General features: G+C 37.0%; 4 protein-coding genes across 4 annotated transcripts; 1 reads left to right on the top strand and 3 right to left on the bottom strand.

The window, feature by feature from the left end:
- On the bottom strand, positions 9,573-9,983 carry LOC109831202. Its single transcript, XM_020398541.1, has one exon. It carries the CDS (start codon positions 9,981-9,983, stop codon positions 9,573-9,575), a length of 411 nt encoding a protein of 136 aa, XP_020254130.1.
- LOC109831194 lies at positions 10,017-11,675 on the bottom strand. Its single transcript, XM_020398533.1, has one exon. The coding sequence runs from the start codon at positions 11,673-11,675 to the stop codon at positions 10,017-10,019; it is 1,659 nt and encodes a 552-aa protein (XP_020254122.1).
- Positions 16,176-20,114, top strand: LOC109838152. Its single transcript, XM_020406619.1, has 5 exons — positions 16,176-16,667; positions 17,170-17,412; positions 18,193-18,498; positions 18,818-19,006; positions 19,513-20,114. The coding sequence occupies exons 1-5, from the start codon at positions 16,334-16,336 to the stop codon at positions 20,037-20,039; spliced, it is 1,599 nt and encodes a 532-aa protein (XP_020262208.1). The 5' UTR covers positions 16,176-16,333; the 3' UTR covers positions 20,040-20,114.
- LOC109838139 (putative uncharacterized protein DDB_G0287975) lies at positions 20,909-21,754 on the bottom strand. Its single transcript, XM_020406608.1, has 3 exons — positions 21,512-21,754; positions 21,204-21,399; positions 20,909-21,113 (listed from the first exon to the last, which is right to left on the bottom strand). Exons 1-3 carry the CDS (start codon positions 21,656-21,658, stop codon positions 21,070-21,072), a joined length of 387 nt encoding a protein of 128 aa, XP_020262197.1. The 5' UTR covers positions 21,659-21,754; the 3' UTR covers positions 20,909-21,069.

The raw sequence follows: 24,578 nt of genomic DNA, 5'->3' as shown, positions 1-24,578 counted from the left end.
TATCTATCTTGAGTGATTGCTCTTCATATAACTTGAATTGACTTTCAAGGGGCGTGCTGACGGGCTTGGTATTCTCCATATTGAATCTCTGAAGTACCTTCTCGATGTATTCAGCCTGACTCAACTTCAATATCCCTTCGGCTTTATCTCGACTAATTCGCATCCCACAAATTTGCTTCGTTGCACCCAGATCATTCACAGAAAAGTCTTTCGTCAACTTCTTCTTCAATTTATTTATCTCCTCTAAACACGGTCCTGCAACTAACATGTCATCAATATACAATAATAACATGATATAACTAGACTCGAACCTCTTGAAGTAGTAACAATGATATGAATTGCATCTTCTATAGCCATTACTCTGCATAAAATTATCGAACTTCTTGTACTACTGTCTCGGAGCTTGTTTTAAACCGTACAAGCTCTTCTTGAGCCTACACACAATCTCTTCCTTTCCTTCTTCTATAAAACCAACAGGTTACTTCATGTAAATTTCTTCATCCAACTAATCTGGCATTGTACCTCTTGCTTCCATCACTTCCTGCTTGACTTGATAGATCCACTTGTTATGTAAGGCTTTCTTCTGTGCAGGTAGTTAGGCTAACTCCCATGTCTTGTTCGAGTGAAGAGAATCCATCTTTTTTTCTTGCATTACCTGCTCCCACTATTGAGATTCACTAACTTGTATAGCCTCCTCATAGCACTTCATCTCCGCTATCTATCAGAAGTAAGTAATCAAGTGATGAAAGATATTTAGGATTCAGTTTGGGTACCCTGGATGGCCTCCTAAGCTCCACGCCCTGGGTAGTAGTCTCTGCACCTGGAATCTCTTCCGTTCTTTGGTCAGAACTGACACTGTCTCCCCTCATCTGGAAGCTCCTTCAAATCCATGTACTCGGATCCACCTACATTCTTAGTGTTGCTCCCATTGCTTTAGCTATCATTAGCATTATCCCTGTCTTTGTACACACATCTTTATTGAATATCACATCTCTGCTCCTGATGATTTTCATGTTCTTCTCATCCCAAAGACGATATCCAAACTCATAAATCCAGTATCCAATGAATATACACTTATGTGACTTAGCTTTTAGCTTGTCCCTGATATGGTTACTGATATGAACATATGCCATGCAACCAAATACTCATAAATATGAGAGATTAACATTTTTGCCACTCCAAACCTCTTCTGGAATCCCAAAATCCAATAGAACTGATGGCCCGTGATTAATCAGATAAGCTGCCATATGCACCGTGTCTGCTCAAAATATCTTAGGTAGACATGTATGTAAACGCATCTCCTTATGCGCTTTGTCAACGTCATGTTCATCCTCTCTGTAACGCTATTCTGTTACGGTGTCCCTAGAATAGTCCTCTCCAAACGAATCTCATTCAGAGTACAGAACTTCTCAAACTCATCCAGCTCATATTCTACACAATTATCCGATCTCAGACACTTCACCTTCAGATTTGTTTTGTTCTCTACTATGGCTTTCCACTTCTTGAAGATCCCAAACATTTCTGACTTGTGCTTCATGAAGTATACTCATACCTTCCTTGAGTGATCGTCGATAAAGGTGACACAGTATGCCGAACCGCCAAGAGAAGATACGCTAGTTGGACCCCAAACATCTGTATGAACAAGCTTTAGCTTTTGAGCTTTAGGTGGTCTTCCACTCTTCTGAAAGTTGACTTTCTTCTACTTTCCGTAGATGCAATCCTCGCAAACACCAACTTTGACTAAATCGATATCGGTTAGCTTTCCTTATGAATGTAAATCTTCATACCCTTCTCACTTATGTGTCCCAGCCTATTGTATCACAGATATGCACTCTCCTTGTTAGCTGTAATTATAAGGGTGTCACTCGTATGTGAAGTAACGTAGAGAGTTCATGTTCTGTTGCCACGGGCGACCACCATAATACCATTAGAGATCTTCCACGAATCCCCGGTGAATGTTAAAATATAACCTTCTGCTCCAAGCTGGCCCATCGAAACAAGATTCCTCTTCAGCTTTGGTACATGTCTGACATTCTTCAGATTCCATTTAGTGTCATTCATCTGAATCTGTACGTCGCCTTTTCCAATAATACTGCAAGGCTCGTTGTGTTAGGAATATTGACCCCAAGATTAGTTTATTTTGATGATAACAAATATTATATGTTATGTGTATTATGTGTTAACATTTGTTTTGTAGTATCAGAGCTATATCAATAATTATATTCAAAGAGATACTCAAGACATAGATGAATTCAAGGCAAAATGAAGCAAAGAAGAAGAAATACTTTATTGTCAAAATGTAATTTTACATTTTCTTTGTTTAGAAATTTATACAAGCCTTGATCACTCACACACATACACACACATAGTGTTATAACACACTAACACATACTTAGTGTGTTGGTTAACAATAGAAATCTCATATGTTAGCCATTAGAGTTTATAGATATTGAGTGAGTCTTAAAATATTTTATTTATACCCCTTAGAAATTAGAATCTGTAAAAACTCAAAAGATCAAAGTTATAGGTCTCTTCAAGATCTTTCCAACAAATATTAAATCACCTCATTCCGATATCGGATGAGAAAGTTACAACCAAAATACTAAAAAGAAAATTTTAGAATCTGTGAGATTTCAGTGTAGTCAACTACTATGCCTTGTAGTCGACTACTAAGCAATTTTCTGACTTCACAGAAACTGTTTAGACTCAGTGTAGTCGAATACTATGACTTATAGTCGACTACAGATATAGTTTTTCTAGATTTCAGGTTTTGAATAAGTGACTGTTTATAGCCGTTTTGTAGACGTTAATTGGGTTTAAAATTATGTTATTTCAGATGCTATAAATAGGTTTAAACATCAGGAAATAAGCACCAAGTTTTACACTTGTAAGATTCATATATTGTGCAAATTAACTCTCTAAACTTTTAGTTTTTTTATTTGTTTTTCCATAAAAGAGAGTTTCTGATATTGTCTTTGATCCTATCATTCTTAGAGCTTGTTTAGGCAATATTCAGAGAGTTAAAAAGATTGATAAGCCATTGTTATACGTTCACATCCACATCAAGGCTTATAGGATTGGAATTGTACCTAGTTTCAAAAAAAAGGTTCTCTCGGTTTATGAGAGGGGTTGATCTCTTGGTCTAGAGGTCAGTTTAACAATTGGCATGGTCTTGCCAATTGGGTTTACAATTTGCATGGTCTTGCAAATTGGCCAGGTTTACTTTTTATTTTGTAAGGTTTCAAAATCATAGTGGAAACTCTCAAGCGGGATTTGCTTGGGGACTGGATATACACCGGGGAGGTGGAACCAGTATACATGCTTGTGTTTGTGATATTTATTTTCTGAGATTGCCATTCTTTCTTTGTAATTTATAATCTATTTTGCAAACTCACCCTCTAGTGTTTAAGTGTAAAGCTTCCGCAGATTTTTATAAGAGCGCATTCTATTCTTAAGGGTCACGATCCTACACTTGATATACATAAGCAAAAACAGGACCCTACATTTGGTATCAGAGCAAGGTAAAAGATGGCATCAACAAATACATCACAATTTAAAGAAGGTCATTCTACAAATCGTCTAGCAATGTTCGATGGATTGAACTACAACTATTGGAAGTGTCGAACGAAGATTTACCTTCAATCAATTGGCTACGAACTTTGGAACGTTGTGTAAACAAAATATGAGAAGCCAACCACACCTTTCATGGAATGGACTACATCTCAAAGGAACAATGCAAGCTTGCATTCTAAACCAATGAATGCCTTATTTTGTGCTCTTGACAAGAATGAGTTCAATAGGGTATCAATGGCCACATCCGCATATGATATTTGGCACACACTCGAGGTAACTCATGAAGGTACAAGTAATGTTAAAGATACTAACAATAATTTTATTTGTTATGGTTGCAATAAACCAGGACATATGAAGAATGATTGTCCCCTTCTAAAATCAAAGTCAAAGTCTACAAAATTCAACAAGAAAAGGAAGGTTTTTGCGGCTACATGGGATGATAGTGATGATTCGTCTTCGGATGAAGAAATTAAAGAAAAGGAAAGCGCTCATATGTGTTTTATGGCACAAGATGAAGTAAGTGACAATGAAGAGCTTTTAGATGCTTTTAATGAATTATATGAAACATTTTTGAGATTAAAGGCTTCACATAATTTTCTTAAAGGTGAAAATAAAAGATTACTTGAAGAAATTTCTGATTCCTCTACTAATTCATGGCACAAGAAGATGAGGTATGCAATAATGAAGAATTATTAGATGCTTTCAATGAATTATATGAAATATTTTTGAGATTAAAGGCTTCACATAATTTTCTTAAAGGTGAAAATAAAAGATTACTTGAAGAAATTTCTGATTTTAATTCTTCTACTATTTCTAATTCTTAAGTAATTGAATTAAAAGAGGAAAATAAATCCTTGTTTAAAGAAAATCATATTTTGACTAATGAGAATGTTTATCTAAAATCAGAATACAATGATTTAAAAATTCACATTAATGTTTTAGATAAAGATATTTCTTCTATTAAATTAAAATATGATGATATATGTTTGAATGTTAGTAAATTCAATAAAAGTAAAGAAAATTTGAATAATTTGCTCTCATTTAAAAATCTTCAAACAATCATTTTGGTATTAGATTTGTTCCTAAATATTTTACAAAGAATGATTATGTTTTGAAGAATAATAATAAGAATATTCATGCTAAACAAAATAAGTATATATGGATTTCTAAGAATTTGAATATTCATGATAGGAATGATTATATTTTATCTTATATGTATGCGAAGTTTGCAATTCAAAAAATTACACTTATGTTAATAAATGGAAACCAAATTCCAAGTGGATTTGGATTCCTAAGGGCTAATCCTAATGATATAATATAAAAAAGGTACCAAAGTGCTTAATATTTTTATTTAAGGTACCCCGGAAAAAAAAAATTTAACTAGAATAATGTTTATTTTTATTTTTTATTTTTTTTGTTAATGACAAAGGGGGGGTTATATAGAAAATTTTAAATTTTTTACTATTGCTTTGATGCAAGGGGAGTGAAAGATTTTATTTAATGATTTTATGCAGGGGGTTAAAATTTTTATATCTTAATAACATATATTTGTCATCATCAAAAAGGGGGAAATGTTACGAATCTTGACCCCAAGATTAGTTTATTTTGATGATAACAGATATTATATGTTGTTTATATTATGTACTAAATTTGTTTTGTAGTATCAGAGCTATATCAACAATTATATTCAAAGAGATACTTAAGATATAGATGAGTTCAAGGTAAAATAAAGCAAAGAAGAAGAAATACTTTATTGTCAAAATGTAATTTTATATTTTCTTTGCTTAGAAATTTGTACAAGCCTTGATCACTCACACACATACACACACATAGTTTTAGAATACACTAACACATGCTTAGCGTGTTGGTTAACAATAGAAATCTCATATGTTAGCCATTAGAGTTTATAGATATTGAGTAAGTCTTAAAATATTTCATTTATACCCATTAGCAATTAGAATCTATAAAAACTCAAAAAATCAAAGTTGTAGGTCTCTTTAAGATCTTTCTAACAAATCTTAAATCACCTCATTCTGATATCGGATGAGAAAGTTACAGCTAAAATACTAAAAAGAAAATTTCAGAATCTGTGAGTTTTCAGTGTAGTCAACTACTATGCCTCGTAGTCGACTACTAAGCAATTTTCTGACTTCACAGAGAATGTTTAGACTCAGTGTAGTCGACTACTATGACTTGTAGTCAACTACAGATGTAGTTTTTTTAGATTTTAGGTTTTGAATAAGTGACTGTTTATAGCCGTTTTGTGGACGTTAATTGGGTTTAAAATCATGTTATTTCAGATACTATAAATAGGTTTAAACATCAGGAGACAAGCACCAAGTTTTGCACTTGTAAGATTCACATATTGTGCAAATTGACTTTCTAAACTTTTAATTTTTTGATCTGTTTTTCCATAAAAGAGAGTTTCTGATATTGCCTTTGTTCCTATCATTCTTAGAGCTTGTTTAGGCAATATTGAGAGAGTTAAAAAGATTGATAAGCCATTGTTATACGTTCACATCCACATCAAGGCTTATAGGATTGGAATTATACATTGCTTCAAAGAAAGGTTCTCTTGGTTTATGAGATGGGTTGATCTCTTGGTCTAGAGGTCAGTTTAACAATTATCATGGTCTTACCAATTAGGTTTACAATTTGCATGGTCTTGTAAATTGGTCAGGTTTGTTTTTTATTTTGTAAGGTTTTAAAATTATAATGGAAACTCTCAAGCGGGATTTGCTTAGGGACTGGATGTACACCAGGGAGGTGAAACCAGTATACATGCTTGTGTTTGTGATATTTATTTTCTGAGATTGTCATTCTTTCTTTGTAATTTATAATCTACTTTGCAAACTAACCCTCTAGTGTTTAAGTGTAAAGCTTTCGCAAATTTTCATAAGAGCGCACTCTATTCTTAAGGGTCACGATCCTATTGTTCACTGAAATCCGCAAGTGCATGGATATCGTTGTAGCGATGCAAGGTCGTATCCTCAGGGACTTCGTTGTTAATTACTGATTTTCACTGTTTTGTGACTATCTAAACCAATTGTGTTAAAAAGTATGATTTTTGATTATCAATATCAAACACGCTAGCTAGTATCAATGACGAATTCACTCAATTAAAAGGATCTAGGATTGAACTTCGGTTTCAACTCTGGTTCGAATCAATAAACTAATCAATTGCTATCGAATCTCTCAATACATTAAGAACGACCAACCTATGATAACTATTAGTCTCTTTCGACGACTAAAAGTCGTGCCTAATTCAGCCTAACAACCTATTTTCATAGTGTTAAACCAAATTAAAGTTCTTGTTAATCTCTCATGTTCTCAAGAATAATTAACCTACTTTCATGATCAATTAATTCTTGTTCAATTACTATTTTCCGGCGTCAATCTAACCTTTCAGTTCAAATCAACATCCTAAAAGAATTAAATCAGTGGCCAATTGAATTAACCCTAGGCAATTAGATACTAGTAATTGAATAATGCAAATCGAACAGTCAATAACAACAACAATCAGTTCATTAATTCATAACCACAGCCGAACCTTGTTCAATCCCAGATAAGACAATTACTCACACATAATTGAAATAGAAAACATGATAACAATATATAAGATCATAATCATAAACTAAAAATTGAGATAGATCAGAAAGATAAACCGTAGTGTTGAAGTTGCACACAATTCTCCACAAACAGCAGGTTCCAAATCAAAAGAAAACCTAATCTAAACACGCCTGTGTTGTTGAACATTGGGTGACTGTGTAGCCACTTTCCTTGCATTCCTTGACTCCTTCTTGACTCCGAATCCGCGCTAAGCTCCAGTAATTCCTACACAATATATAAATAGAGAAGTAAACAAGAACTAGGGAGCTTAACATGGACAAAATGCAAGGAAATACATCAAATAACAATGAATCTGTAGGTGAAACATAGTCAAAATATAGATAATATTCATGTTTATCAACTCCCCCATGCTTGAACTATTGCTTGTCTTCAAGCAAAACAGATGGAAACACACACATGAGAGGGTACAGATTCAAAGAAAATAGAAATTAAGCACAAAGGTATCCACTATTCTCTAGTTCACATGCAACATTATTCCACTCAACTCAATGTCAAAATAGAAATCTTGTCTCAAGTTCAAAGTTGAAGAAAATGTATCTGTAGGCGTTCATGTACAGTAGTGCAAGTGACTCGACTCATAAACGTTGGAAAAAGAAATGGCATGACAAAGTTAAAATTTTTTAGTTGATTGCCCAAAACTCCTCGTGACAGACACATATCTCATCACAATGGGTCATACTCTTCCTGCTTAAGGTCTCAAAGGAGCACTCGGTTTCCTTGCATTTTATTTATTTATTCAATTTTTTTTTGAAAATCCCGTCATAGTTAACACCTACTGACGTGACAGCCATACTTCTGAGGGTGCGGTGCTAGGTACTCGGTGCAACAGACTTTAGGACTTTTTTTTTATACAAGGCCGAGTGTTTCTCCAGTAACCTAAAAGTATTCCAAGTCACCAAAGAAGCTTAGGTTTTAATTAGATGGGTTGAGCCAAAATCCATTCCTATCTCTCCAATGTTTAGAGTTAAGTATTCGACAAAGTGGAACTCGAACAGATAACATCCTAACCAACTGAACATGAAACAAAGATTTTTTTTGTTTTACAATGGGGCATGTGAAATAAATGATGCACGTGTTAGAAGAGTTTTCAAATAGTGGTACTCTTTTTCTTTTCTTTTTTTCTTTTTCTTTTAAAAGCTAAATGAAAAATCCCAACACATAAAACAAGCACTCAAAAACACCAAAGCATACATGAAACATCATCCCAACAAACCAACTCACTCCCCCATGCTTGAATTGCACATTGTCCCAAATGTGTAAATAACTGAAAAAAAAAAGAAAAGGGACGTACTGCTCATTGTGGTGGTGGAGGAGGTGGATAGACATGAAGTAGTGACCATTGGTGCATATGTTGCTTCTGGTCATTCATTGTTCCAAGTGTATTGCCAAAATTGTCCAAGCGGGTGTCCATGATGAGAACAGATCTGGAAGTTTCAGATGTTGAATGAAAGAATTTGGTCTATGAATGTTGGCGTTGCTCTGGGCGTAACGACAAGGGCGGTGTCTTGGCGCTGGAGGCACGCCTGGCGATTTGGTGGTGTTGGATGTGATGAATGAGAGAGAGGCGGAAGTGTTGAGTGGTGGAATTAAAGTTGGGGAGGGAAGTGGTTTTGGGGAAGTTGTGAGTCGGCGATTTTGATGGTGAAGGATGAAAGAGGACGGTGGTTTAGGATGGTGAAGGGAAGGGATGCGGCTGTTTGCTCGAAGAGGTGGGGTGGTCAGTCGGTGGTGGTTTGTAAGGGGGGGTGTAGAATTGGCAGAAAGTTCGGGTTTCAGCAGAATTGGGTGGCGGTCGACCGGCCCGGTCGACCGCATTCGTGCACAGGAGTTATTGGGCTTCAGGATTGGTGGCGGTCGACCGAGTAGACTCTGGAAATGAGATGAAGACTGTCCCGACTGCTACACGGCTGTGTTGGTGGACACGGCCTAGCTGTGTTGGTGGACACGGCCGAGCCGTGTAAACTGTGTATTCACTATTTTTCCTTCTGTCCTCTTTAGCCTTGAACTCTCTGTTACCTATTTTCCTTTTGTCATTCACCTACACACTAGTTCACGGAAACTTGATTACATGTCATGAAAACTAATAATTTAAAAAAAACTAAAAGTAAAAATAAAATGAAAGAGAAACTTGGGTTGCCTCCCAAGAAGCGCTTGTTTATGGTCATGAGCTTGACCCCTTCAATGCTCACAATGAAAACTTGGGTTGCCTCCCAAGAAGCGCTTGTTTATGGTCATGAGCTTGACCCCTTCAATGCTCACAATGATGATGAATCGGGAAGGGTAAAAGTACCCAACTTCTCGATCAGAGTTCCTGTGAAATAATGCTTTAATCGATGTCCATTGACCTTGAAGGTTCCCGTGGCTTCACTCTATACTTCGACAGCCCCAAATGGGTATACTTTACGCACTTGGAATGGTCCAGACCACCTCGAACGAAGTTTTCCCAGAAAAAGCTTGAGTCGAGAATTAAACAAAAGTACCAGGTCCCCTTCTGTAAACTCTTTACGGAGGATATGTTGATCATGCCACTTCTTTGTTCTTTCTTTGTAAATCTTGGCATTCTCATACGCATCCAATCTCAATTCATCAAGTTCATTTGGTTGAAGCTTTCTCTGTTCCCCTGATTCTTTCAACTCTAAATGAATGCTCTTGATAGCCCAATGTGCCTTATGTTCCACTTCAACTGGTGGAGATGGACTGGTTCTAGACTTCTTCTGCTGCTTTTTGACACGACTGTGTCTACGGACACACCATGGCCGTGTAGAATCATTATTCAGCATCTTCCCAGGTGCAGTTTTCTCTTCACAAACCTGTTATGGGCTGTTTCTGCTGCTTTTTGACATAGCTGTGTTTACAGACACAACCTGGTCATTCAGCCCCCTTGCAATTTCGACCACTATATCAGGTTCCTTGCTGTAGGTGGTTTTGGTGTAGTTGGGGCTTTCATCAAGCATTGTAATATAGGAAGTTATTTCCTGATCATCATCATCTGGTACCCCATTCTTTACTAAACATTTCTCAAGTGGATCACTTGAGATATTTCTGGTAAAATCTTCTCTAGCCACCATGTCAATCGTGTCAATCCTGCAACAAGTATCATCAATTAGTGGAAACTTCGTAGTAGAAAACAAATCAAAATTCACCTGTTCATCCCCTATATTGAGAGAGAGCTTTCCATTCTTCATATCAATTATCGCACCAGCGGTAGCAAGGAAAGGTCTTCCCAATATAATGGGGATTTGAGAATCCTCCTTAATTTCAAGAATAACAAAATCAACCGGGATGTAGAATTTACCAACCTGGATAGGTACATCCTCTAATATACCTACCGGACGTTTAACCGATCGATCCGCCAATTGGAGGGAGATAGTAGTAGGCTTCAAGTCTCCCATCTGTAACTTGTTACATATAGACAATGGCATAAGACTGACACTAGCACCGAGATCACATAGAGCACGATTAATTGACATATCACCAATTGTGCAAGGGATTGAAAATGAGCCAGGATCTTTAAGCTTAGGTGGTAGCTTATTTTGTATGATGTCACTACACTCTTGGGTCAAGGCTACAGTCTCATATTCCTCTAATCGCCTCTTATTTGATAGAATCTCCTTTAAGAATTTGGCATAGGATGGCATTTGGGAAATGGCTTCAACAAATGGGATGTTAATATGCAATTTTTTAAGGATTTCTATGAATTTCCCAAACTGTTTTTCCAACTTAGCTTTAACTTGCCTTTGAGGGAAGGGTAGTGGAGGCTTATAAGGTGCAGGTGCTACATATCTCTCAACCTTCTCCCCTTTCTCACCAATATGCTCTTTCTCACTTGTCACCAACTTCTCACTCTCATCACCCACATCCCTATGATCACTCCTCATCATTGGTGTCTCTAGCTCTTTTCCACTCCTAAGTGTAATGGCATTGATAGATTCCTTGGGGTTGGTTTCAGGTTGTTCAGGAAACATACCCAAGGACCTAGAAGAAGAGTTAAATTGTTGGGCTAGTTGAGTGACCTGATTCTCTAGCATTTTGTTGTGGGTGGCTAAGGAGTCAACTTTAGAGGCTAGGTTCTTAATGGCATCATTCATGATCCTATTCTGATTTCTAAATTCTTCATTTTGCTTATTCTGGGATGTCACGAAATTTTCCATCAAGCTTTCTAAGTTGGACTTTTGGGGACTAGGGTAAGGGAGTCTAGGGGTTTGAAAACCTGGAGGTCGAAAATTTGAGTGAGGAATCGGGTTCAGGGGTGGATTTTTATAGGATAAATTAGGATTATTTCTCCACCCCGGGTTGTATGTATTGAAAAAAGGGTCCCCTTTCTGATTAAAATTATTCATATAATTAACATGTTCAGATAATGGTGCATCAGGGGAAGAGGAGTTTCCAATCTGACATTCCACAGCAGAATGTCCAATGATACCACATATTTCACAGTTAGTAGAGTTAGATGCTACTGAATTCATGCTCATCTTGTCAAAGCATCTACTCTAGAAGCAATATGGTCTAATGCATCTACATCATACCTCCCGCTCTTTTTGGGTAAAGAGCGCTCACCTGACCATTGGAAATGGTTCTGTGCCATATCTTCTATGAGTTGTTTTGCATCTCGTACACTTTTGTTCATCAATGCACCACCCGCTGCAGCATCTACGGTCATCCTTGTGTTGTAGAGAAGATCGTTGTAGAAAGTGTGAATTATGAGCCAATCCTCCAACCCGTGATGTGGACACATCCTTAGAAGATCCTTGTACCTCTCCCATGCATCATACAATGACTCCCCTTCTTTTTGAGTGAAGGTTGTTATCTGATTTCTCAATTGGGTTGTTTTGCTCGGAGGGAAGTACTTAGCAAGGAACGCTTCTGAGAGTTGGTCCCATGTAGTGATGGAGCCCGGTGGAAGTGATTGTAGCCAAGCCCTTGCCTTGTCTCTTAATGAGAAGGGAAACAACCTTAGTTTGATTGCATCATCCGACACTCCATTCATCTTTAAGGTGTCACAATACTCCAGAAAGATTGAAATGTGGAGGTTTGGGTCTTCGGTTGGAGTGCCTCCAAATTGGTTTTGCTGAACCATGGAGAGGAGCGAAGGCTTGAGTTCAAAATTGTTGGCAGCAACATTAGGCTTCAAGATGCTAGATTGGGAGCTATGGGTGGTTGGTGATGCAAACTCAAGGATCGGTCTTGATTGCATTGGTTTTCTAGGTCTCCCATGGTGTTTTTGCTTTTCAAATTATCCTTTGTTTCTCGTGCCTTCTTCCTAATATGACGCAAGGTCCTTTCAATCTCGGGATCACACTCGATTGGTTCTCCAAGTCGTAAGGATCTGGGCATACAAGGGTGCCTGCACTAAAAAAAAGAATAAGTCAAACGAAAAGAGAGGAAAAATAAAAACAAAATAAATGAAAGAAAATGTCTAGTCTAGTCAAACAATGAAAAAGTCAATATTAACAATGCCGAAGTCCCCGACAACGGCGTCAAAAACTTGTTCACTCAAATCCGCAATTAATCAATTGTTATCGAATCTCTTAATGCATTAAGAACGACTAACCTATGATAACTATTAGTCTCTTTCGACAACTAAAAGTCGTGCCTAATTCAGCCTAAGCAACCTATTTTCATGGTGCTAAACCAAATTAAACCCATTAAGTTCTTGTTAATCCCTCATGTTCTCAAGAATAATTAACCTACTTTCGTGATCAATTAATTCTTGTTCAATTACTATTTTCCGGCGTCAATCTAACCTTTCAGTTCAAATCAACATCCTAAAAGAATTAAATCAGTGGCCAATTGAATTAACCCTAGGCAATTAGATACTAGTAATTGAATAATGCAAATTGAACAGTTAATAACAACAACAATCAGTTCATTAATTCATAACCATGGCCGAACCTAGTTCAATCCCAGATAAGACAATTACTCACACATAATTGAAATATAACGCATGATAACAATATATAAGATCATAATCATAAACTAAAAAATGAGATAGATCAGAAAGATAAACCGTAGTGTTGAAGTTGCACACAATTCTCCACAAACAGCAGGTTCCAAATCAAAAGAAAACCTAATCTAAGAGTTTTTAGAGAGAAGAAGAGAAGAAGAAGAAAGAAAAATCAAGATCTCCAGCCTCTGGTCCCTGGTCAGGTGCTTCAGGGCGTCTCCCTTTTAATTCTGGGAACAACGTGTTGAAAGATAACTTCAAATATTGCTCCAGATCGCATGATAACTGACTGCTGTTAACCAACATGGCTGTGCAGATCGATACGACCAAGCCGTGTTTAATTCTGTTTCGCTCTGCTTTCTGGGCTTTTCTTCTGTAATCAACACGCCTGTGTTGTTGAACACTGGGTGACCGTGTAGCCACTTTCCTTGCATTCCTTGACTCCTTCTTGACTCCGAATCCGCGCTAAGCTCCAGTAATTCCTACACAATATATAAATAGAGCAGTAAACAAGAACTAGGGAGCTTAACATGGCCAAAATGCAAGAAAATACATCAAATAACAATGAATCCGTAGGTGAAACATAGTCAAAATATAGATAATATTCATGTTTATCACCTATACTTGATATACATAAGCAAAAACAGGACCCTACACGTTGTCCCCCAAATATACTTTTCCAAAGTCCCATGCTACATAGTTTTGAAGAAGCTTCCTATTAGCAGTGGCGTAGAATGAGGCTCCTGAATCAATAACCCATGAGTTGGAGTCGCTATCCATAGCAAGGATCAATGCATCTTGCACGATATGAGCCTCCTGCTCATTCACATCCTTCTTTAGCGCTTTGTAGACTGAAGACATGTGGCCCTCATGACCGCAGTTCCAACACTTTCCTTTGATAGGCCTAACATTTGAGTTCGACCTCTTCTTTTCTGATTTTGATCGATTCTTGTTCTGGTTACCCTTCTTCTGGCTTCGACTCTCTGCTCGAGATTTAGGGCTGAACCTAAACCTTCTGATTCATACGACTTCCTTCTAACCTCCTTGGATAGAATCATACTAATAAGCTCGCTCAGCTTTAACTTCTTCTTCCCTGCTGAGTTGCTAATTGTTGTCACGCAACCAGCCCAACTATCTGGCAATTGCGGTAGAATCAATAGGACATGCACTTCGTCATCAAACGTGATGTCGACGGAGATAAATTGATCAATGATTGTGTTAAACTCGCTGAGATGCAACGTGAAGGAGTATCCTTTTGTTATTTTGAGGTTGAAAAGTGTCTTGACGAGATGCATCTTATTTGCGGTTGACGGTTACTCGTACATCTTCGTGAGCGCTTTCATAAGCTTCACCGTCGTCTTCTCCTTCAAAATATTATGGGTGACTAATTTAGGGAGCGACAACTGAATCTGCCCTAGGACCTTCTGATCCAGTATCTCTCAGTCCTCGTCAGATTCCTCTTTCTTCTTTCCCTTAGCTTTGCCAATCAACGGACAGTAAAGATCCTTCTGGTATAGATAGTCCTCTATCTGCGACTTTCAGTAGGCAAAGGCTGATCTGTTAAACTTCTCAATCTTTGATTTGTTCTCTTCTGCCATCTCTTTCAAAACACAAACTTTTTCCGAACGAAGCTCTAATACCAATTATTAGGGTTGAACACACAAACGATAACCCGTGTCCTTCCGGATCTTATGTCAAGAATAAGCAAGTAAGAAATCACAGCAAATAAAAAAAAACTTGCAGCAAAGAACAACTAAAACAGGAGAACACCGGATTTTATAACGAGGTTCGGCAAACGTGTCTTTGTCCTCGGGAGCCACACCATGAATTATTTGATTAATTGAAGAAGATTACAATGCTTGCAAATAGGCTTTTCTCTCTCTGAGATTTCTCTCTCAAAGTCCTCTCAAAACCCCTCTTTTCCGTGTATATATTTAAACCCTAAAACGTTCAAGGTATATATAGTATCCCAGCCCAAAACAATTTCCAACCCGAACTGGGAAACTAGAAAATCCGACATCGGTCGACCGATGCATTGGCGTCGGTCGACCGACCAGAAGTTGTTTTCTGCAGGATTCTTCGTGCATATTATCAGTCGACTGGTACCCTTGCATCAGTCGACTGATTTATCACTATCGGTCGACTGATAGCACTGAATCGGTCGACCGACCAGCGCGAAGTTTTTCTAACTATTTCCTGCAGTCGATTCGGTTGACCGGTCCATGCCCTTCACTCGACCGATGCTGAGTTTTTCAGCTTTGCTAATTTTGATCCAGGTTTGGATCTACACTCTCGAAACCAACAGTTTTATATAGCTAGCAGTCTTCTTATTCCTCCATTTCCTTTTACGTGTAAGAAAACGTGGCCCCTTCCTTCAATCTTCTTTCTGATAATCAAGAACCCAAACGTAGGTGACTAGTTAGTTTAGCATTAATCGAGAATTAATTGCTGACAATTACCCATATGATCAACAAAATTACTTGGACTGGATATATGATGATTCTTTAAACATAGGACTTACAACAAACATACCATGATTCTTTCCCTTTAAATCCATTACTCTTTCAAACTCTTTCCAATAAATTAAGAATTATATTCACACACAACGTTTAAATGGAAAAAAGTAGTAATAATGCTTGCAGTGTATAGTAGTTTATCAACCAACTTAAGGAGTGATGAAAGAGAGTAAATCCCTTTTACACTTTTTCCAAACATACAAAAATAAATAATAATAATAATAATAATAATAATAATAAAGAAAAGAAACACAGAGTGAATGAAATAGATCAAGCAGTCTTAATTTATCAAACATAAAAATAAATGGCTAAATAATACATTAAGTAGAAGATTTAATCCATCTACAAGAATTATCTTCTTGTTTTCATATTATCTTTATAATTAATACAAACAACTCATTTTACTTCATATTTCGTATGTGATCATTAATTAAATCTCTCTCCTTTGCTTCTTATTTAACCTGTTGCCAAACAACAAGTTAAGCCTATAACTCATTAACAAGTATATATACTTCTATTTACCAGCTGACCACCTATTTTGTGTAGACCCATTTCTCAGAGAGAAGCATTTCGTCTTTATACCTCAATAACTTAGACAAAAACAAAGCTTCATTCAGAAAGGCAATACAGAGCAACAACGAACTGGGATCTTCGAGCTGCAGAGGAGAAAATGGCAAGAGAGCAAAAAGAGAGGAGAGAGAAGGAAGCAGCCAAGAAAAATGAAAGGGATCAGAGGACCGCTGCCAGAGTCCAAGCTGAGGCTGCTCGCCATCAAGAATCATCGAGCAGTAGTCCGTCAGTTTACAGACACCGAAATGTGAATCCGCCTCCTCGTGAAGATAACTTCATCCCTTTGGAGATGAAGACTAGCTGCAGGATCGAACTGACCGCGTGGAAGATGGATGAAGTTATGGATGAGGCTGCTACTCTGGAGAAACAGATCAAGCTTGTAAACTTAGCGGAGGTTATAGTGACTTACTTGTACCACAGAAAGACTCGAAAGGGTAAAGACTTCTTGAAAGAAAGACGCTATTCAATTGTCTAGGATGTTTTGCTGAATAACAATTGATGTTCTTGACAATTTCGCTTTTTTCCTGAATTTTTGCTCCTTTTTGTTACGATTTTCTTTAAGTTCTGATATATTTTTTTGATCAGTGAACGATGTAGACTTGTTCATCACGTAAAATTTGATGATTTTCTCCATAAAATCTCTTCTCAATTTGATTATGTTTAAATTCTTTAGGTTATCACATTAGTTCTTGATTTATTGTTATTATTGTTTGTTTAGATAATTTCCTGATTTCTTAGCATTTTTGTATTATTTCTTGTGTGTTCGCATTCCATTGTCCAAACTCCTGCAAGTTTTCTTGAGCTTTCTTTTCATCAGGAAAGGATTAGTCTGAAACTGGTGATAAAAGTTGATTAAATTTTCGGTCAAAATTTTCTTTTCATCTATGATTTTCTGTTATTTCTGACATTCACTAATTGATCCCTCTCCGCATGAAGATAACTTCATCCCTTTCGGACTATTTTCAAAATTGGCAAAGGCACTGCGTGATGTACTTGAGAATGATGCTGCTGCCTACGAAATTGTTTTTAAATTGATGGAGGCACCAACTCAAGAAAGTTGTCATGAGAGTGAGGATGGTGATGATGGTGGTGATGATGATGATGATGATGATGATGATGATGATGATGGGGATGATCTTGATAAGAAGAAAGATGGTGAAGACATCCTGAAAAGAAAAGGTAGCTAGTATTCAGTTATCTTAGATTCTTTTCATGCTGTTGATTATTTTCAGTGTTTTTCTTGAAATAGTGTTCTCTTTTGTTGCAATTAAGTTCTTGATCAGTTTATAGTGTAAACTTGTTCTTGAACATAAAATGTGATTACTGTGAAGTTTTTCTCTATAGAATCTCGTCTGATCAATTAGATTATCTTTATATTCTTAGATTTTCACATTAGTTCTTGATTTTTTTTTTGTTCAAATAATTTCCTGATTTCTTGGCATTTTTGCACAGTTTCTGGTGTGTTTGCACTCCATTATCTGAACTTTTGCAAGTGTTTTAAACTTTCTTTTCATTAGGAAAGGATTAATCTTATCTTATGGTAAAAGTTGAGTTGATTTTTTGCTTGTGAAATTTTCTCATATCTATGTTTTTCTGTTACTTCTGACATCGGCCATAAATCGATCTTAATCAGGAACCTTAAAGCCTAGTCTTGAGATGCCAGAATTCACTTTGCCCGAATCAATGATTGAATATAAAACCAGGACAAATCTTACTGAAGGAGATGTTAATTTAACCTTCTCTTCCTTACGAAAGGGTCAAGTATTTCCGATCTTCTTCATGATCCAGGTGTTTATCTGAGTAATGATTTGTGTCTACAATTTCACATTTAAAATATCAAATCTTATCGAAATGGCGAGAAAAACACAATGAACGTCATGGCAACTTCAGATTTAGTGGCTTTATGCTGCAACTTATTTTTCATCCATTGACTAATCTGATCATATTTTTTTCTTTCAGAATCAGCAACTAAAAATATAATCAGGAGAGATCAACCACCATCTTCGCCCTCTGGAGTTCCAACTCGGAAAATTGCTGAGCTTGCTGAGCGGGAGGCAAAGGGAAATAGGCATGAGAGTAGTGGCGATAAAAAGGCCTTCCTGAAACCATCATCTTCAGCCTCTGTGACTTCAACTAAGCATATTGTTGACAGAAATAGAGATGACAACAATGGCTTCAATAAGGTTCACAAAAAATATTATGCTGAAGCAGTTAAGGGCACAGAAAGGCCGAGGACTGAGAAAGAAGGCGGTTATACTAATAAAGGTATTAGCAGTGAGCTGAAAAGATATATCTGAATTTACAAGGATTAAATAGTTTGTTATATTTCGAAATCGATCTTAACAAGCTGTTAAAGAACATGTTTATAGAGATTGTTAAGTAGATTAAACAGCTGCAGTGTACGTACTAGTTACTACTTTGTTTATGTAATTTTTAGCATATAAATTATGAATTGGTTTTGACTGTTTCATGTTTGTTTTAAGACAGCATGTACACAAACCCTGTATAAGTTTATTAATCTGTGATGCTTTTATTGCAAATTTTCTATGACATTTAGAGATTGATCTTGATCCTTACACCTCAGGAACCACCAAGCCTCCTTTTCGACTGCCAGAATCGCCATTTCAATCACTATCAAGGAGATGCATACCGAGGAGGTATCTACCTCAATGTTCCAATTCAGAACCTTTAACTGGACATTCATCTGGGTCTGATGACCAAGAGGTCAAAACTGGAGAAATTGGGATGAGTAATAATAGAAAGAGAACTGAAGGTGATGATCAAATTTTTTTCTCCTTTAGGAAGTAATGATCAAATGTTTTTTGTTAATTTTTTTCCCCTTTGGGAAATGATCAGTTATCTTTGTTGGATTATCTTAAGATTCACTAATTGCTTCTTATCTTGATGATTTCCATGTTTTTTTCCCCTGCTATACTCATTAGGGTATATTACACATAACCCCCTTTAGCTATACTTTCAGTTGCACTAAACCCCCTTCAGCTCATTTATAACACCTAGTCCCCTTGAATTCATGAGGGAGAGGGATGTTACATGCAATTTACCTTTCTGAAAATGACATTACAAGGATGGTAAGTTCTAGTAAATGAGTTGAGAGGGTTTACGCAACTGGAGGTATAGATGAGGGGGGTTAACTGCAATTCACCCTTCTTGTGTTATACTAGAATCTTTTCAATAGTGTTTACATATTCATATTCCATGTTTCAAGCATTCTTCAAGTGGACATAAAATGCAATGACTAACATAAACTTCTCTTTGTAGAAGTTTGTCCCCATTCAAGGATTGATCATGATCTCGACAGGTCAAGGACCAGCAAGCCTACTCTTCATTCATCCAAATATTCAATCAGAGGCATACTCAGCAGAAACCAACCTCGATCTTCAACCTCTAGAACTTGGACTAGGCACACCGCTTGGCCTAATAATCGAGGAAAGGAGAAGAAATGGATAGACGACAGATACGGAAATAATTTCTACAAATCTAAAGGTTTCAGATCATCGGAATCTTTGGACAAAACAATCACTGACAGGTTTTGGACCAAAGAGAGAAGCCTGAAACAGCTGCCTTCAGCTTCTGGAACTTCGAGAGGCGACTACGCCTCTGAGGGAATGCAGAGAATAGGAAACAGAAAAAAAATTGATACGAGCCCGGTCTTGAAGCATTTAGGGCTACAACAGTCGAGTACTTACGAAGAGAAGAAAGAAGAAAAAGAGAAGCATTGTGGTGGTGAGAGAAGTGAGAGAGAAGATGGTGATAGTGATGAAGGTGATAATGGGGGAGTGAGCTAAAAGATGCACTTGAAATTGTTCTTTTTCCTTCCCCGTTGTTTAATTTCTGTGAATGATGTATACAGATTAATTAGTTAGATCCATTAAAGCGAAAATTTAAAGGATTTTCAAATGCTAGTAATCAATAAATTAAATGATTAAAGAGAGTTAATCCTTTTAGGTGCTCCAAATGCAGAAAACTCACACTGAGTGACATAGATTAGGCCATCAATTTATCAAATATAAGAATAAATGACGCAGGCACTACCAGAACTGGACGACTCAAGAGGCCGACCAATCGTGGGCCGACAACTGTCACTTATGATTAGTGTGTAACATCTCCCAAAAGTTGTTGCTTTGTGTCTCGTACAAAAAGCTCTCTCCATATGAGCACCAAGCATGCAGAGACTGAAGAAAATTTTCTTCATTGATTGATTATTGCTTAGTGCCTAATTACATTTATTTATTGATACTAGGAGACTTAATATAGAAAGTCTCAGTACTACGTAGGGGAATAAGGAGGATACATTCATTGCCAAATGTAGACAAGCTGGCAAATTTTTCCCCTACAAATTTTAAATGGCACTTGCATCCGCCTGATTACAGCTTAGCAAACCGAACATGAGAAAGCAAAATGCCTTAGGTACCCCAAAATAAGGGACCCTTAGTGGGACAGGTGAGGTGTCGCCTCCCTATCCCGTGATGCACTATTCATGAACAGTGCAGCACAGGACAGAAAGGCAACACCTCACCTGTCCCATGCAGAATCCCCTATTTGGGGTCCGTGCCAGTAGCAACACCCCATGAAATATAAGTTTGGTTGAAGCGTACATTTGTTAACTCCATTTCCATCTAACCAAACAATTAGTTTATGCTCCACACAAGAAAAAGAAGGAAAAAAAACCTGAATTATCCAACTCTTCACAAAATATATCACATAAAATTGCCATAAACTTCAGGTTTTCATGACAAAAACTTTGAGTAGCTAAACTTCATATTAGTTGGCGAATAATAACTAACGTATATTAACAATCCAAACTCCGCCAAAAATTCAAGTCGATTGCAGCACAGGTTTCTTCTCCTTGATTTGTGGTTCTGCAAATCAAAACAACAACAATTTATTTAATAATCTCAAAAAAAAAAATGCTAAAATTAACATTAATGCTGGAAGTAAATATAATATACTTGATATGAGAGCTTTAGGCCGGTTCTTGAACAGAATCCTGTGCCGAATAATTCCGACAACTTCCAATTCTGCCCTCGAACAATCCACCGAATCACCGTCCGAAACCTTCCTCTTCTTCAGAACCAGCACCGGCTTCTTTAGGGGCATTTTCGTCCCTGACAACTCATGGTAGCCGACGGTGAACGTATAGCTCCCCTGAAACAACCGGTCCAAATTAACCCCAATCAGAATAACTTTATAGATCAGACTGTAAAAAATTTATCGCATTAATTAAAAAAATGATCAGCTGGGACAGGGTTGGGCTTGCCTGAGGAGTGCAGCAGAGCCGTCCGATCTCAAGGTTCTGGATCCGGTCGCCGACGGAAGGCTGAGATTCGACGACGCCCTGAAGCTCGACGATGGCCCACTCAGGGCAGGTCTCCGCGTCGCAACCGCACTTGACTCGAATTTGCATTTTGATGTTTGATCGGCTTAATTTCCCGCAATTGGATTTGGAGGATTTCCCCTTTTTTTTTTAAGAGAGAGAGGGGGCGAGGGTGAGATCTTAGAAAGCGCGGGAAAACACTGAATTTTCCCGCCATCTGGTATTGATTTGTTTGTTTTGTTGCCCTTTTTGCTAATAGGCCCTTGTGATTTATCGTATGACAAAATAGTGTCTGCTCTCGTTTAGGATAATTTCCTTTTGGGCTATGAATTCTCATGTAGTTTCAGTGAATTACAATAAGCTTTTTCTTAACTTTTTAGTTAATTACTATGAACTATTATATAAATTGTGTTTACTTTTTACTATTGTTTTCTAAGCGACTTATTGACCAAATGCTGCTAACTCTCTAATTATCTTTGATTAAAAAATAAATAAATGAATAAATGTTGTTATTTATATGTTTATTCAGTATTCAATGTCGCTGGTATTGTGTTGTGAAATGTCATGTAACTACTATCGTATACAGTTGTAATATTTAATTCAATTTAGAATTTTTCTATCGCAAAAAAACTAAAAATCAAGCGCATACAAAAACTGAAGGGAAAAAAAAAAGCTCTCATAGGTTTTATACGTGTATTGCGAGCCTTGGGCTGCTTCACAAAGCTCTAAGATGGCCACCCTACAAATTAATTATTCAAAAATTTAGAGGCCCAACGTGTATAGGCCCAAATGTACAGTTGAGCTACCACCATGGGCTACTTGCAGAGAGACCTTTATACTATCGCTAAACTGTAGGCATTACCCCTACAATTCTATTATCGCAGACAGATCCCTGAGTAAATATTTTTTGCTCTTTTACCGTCAGAGGAAGAGAAACTTGTTCTTTTGAGCAATATAAATCAATTGAGTGTACAAGAGTCAAAAAAAATTCACTTAGAGGGTTTATCTGCAACAATAAAAGTACACAGGGTCTTTCCACAATTTGGTGATAGTATTTGACAAGTTAAGATATGATGTAGGACGCTTAACTGATAATTTCATGGGGGATGTAGACAATCACGAGCTAAATACAGATTTTACGTATTATTGACCTCCTCAAAGAAATGATCATATTTTTCAACCCAGAAGACGGATTCTAACATATTATATATGTAAATCACCTATCTCGACGAGACGGAGCCAATTAGTTTGTTAGATTTTTAAAATCTCATCAGTTATACCCAGTTTTGGCTGAAATCTGAAAATAATCAGCCTTTGGTTTATTTTTAGTAATAAAGTTGGTGTTTATTTAGATTAGGAAATAAATTTAATTTTAGAGTCAATTTAGATTAGGAAACAAATTCAATTTTGATTCATGATTTGTTTCCTTTATTATAGGGAATCTTTTTAGGATAGAATTTGATACTTTCTATTTTTTGTAATTCTAGTCTTACTAGGTGTCTTATTTGTTTTTCTTTTTAAGAAGAGACATGTAACCCAAAAAACAACAACTTGTTTTATCAATAAAATTTCTCTTTCAATATTTTCTTCGTGCAGTTGGAGATTGTTCTTTATGGATTCAGAGAACGTCCCCTTGGTGGATTTCGAGGTTTTTACATCTGTGTTGCGTCAATTGGTATCAGTACCTTGTTCCTCTGATCCGATGGCAAGTGATGAAGCCCCTATTTCTCGAACTGAGTTCAACGTGCTGAAGACCGGTGTTAATTAGATAAAGACTGCCATAGAGTGACTTGCGTCAGCAGTGGAGCATCTGAACACGAGAGGAGTTCGAAATCGTGTTGATGGTCTCCAGCGACGTGATTCGACTCCACATGATGAATTTAACAGTGACAATGACCCTAAGCAAGACCTTGGAGTTGGAAAGAGCACTAAAGAAGCAATAAAGAAAGAAGAATCACCTCCAGAGCATAATATCTTACGCACGATGTGCACTGTGATGCAGAATATTTGTGATGTTATTATTAATAATCACAGTAGAAAGAATCTTATCTCTCGACGTATGGTGAATAAGTTAGGTTTGAAGACAGTAAAATACCCACCTCTCTACAAGATCAACTGGATTCACAAGGGCAATGATGTGCAGAACGATGATATGTGTCGTGTACCTTTTTCTATCGGTCATAGGAATTTTGATGATGTGTTGTGTGATGTGGTCGAGATGGATACGTGTCATATGTTTTTAGGTAAGCCATGACAATTCGATATTGGAGCTACCCACAGAAGTAGAGACAATGTTTATATCTTCAAGAAAGATGGAAGCTGAATTGTACTTCTGCCTCTTACAGAAAAGAAGCCATCTAAGATAAAAGCTACTAAGGAGAAGAAATATTTGGTGGCAAACAACAAGGCTTTAGCAGAAAACTTGAAGCAATCTGAAGAGGTCTATGACTTGGTTGTAACTAAAAAAGAAGAACCTGCCCCTACCGAAATTTCTCCTAAGGTGCAAACAATCGTTACGCATGAGATTTATTATGGTGATATGATAGTGAAGATGGATGATATGCATGATATTCTCAAAGGGGTTGAGAGTGATATTACATATATTGATGTTGTCCCGATGGAGGAGAATGATAAATTAGAGAGTGAGACAATTGATGATATGTGTGAATTGCTTTGTGGAGAGCTAGAGACAAAGGAGATGAAAGAATTGTGTAAAGAGCATGACGCGGGATTTTCTTCCCTAGAAGCAAAGTTTGTGAATAATTTTAAAAAGAATTTGATAATACTTCAAGCACTAGAATACGAGAAGCAACATGGGACATATTTTGTGGAGTTTTTAAAGTCAATTGCACATCCACATGTCGCCAATAAAATACACATGATGTCGGAAAAGAATAATATATGAATTTGATTCAGAAGAAGCCCTACCCGAGAACGTAAAAGAACAAATGGAGAAAATCAATGCTAAGTATAAGGCGGATGCTGATCGATGCAGGTTAAGCAAGATATT

This window comes from Asparagus officinalis, chromosome 1, assembly GCF_001876935.1.
Source record: "Asparagus officinalis chromosome 1, Aspof.V1, whole genome shotgun sequence".
Lineage (NCBI taxonomy): Eukaryota > Viridiplantae > Streptophyta > Magnoliopsida > Asparagales > Asparagaceae > Asparagus > Asparagus officinalis.
The sequence above is the reverse complement of the archived record's forward strand: the minus strand, read 5'-3'. Positions and strand labels throughout refer to the sequence as shown.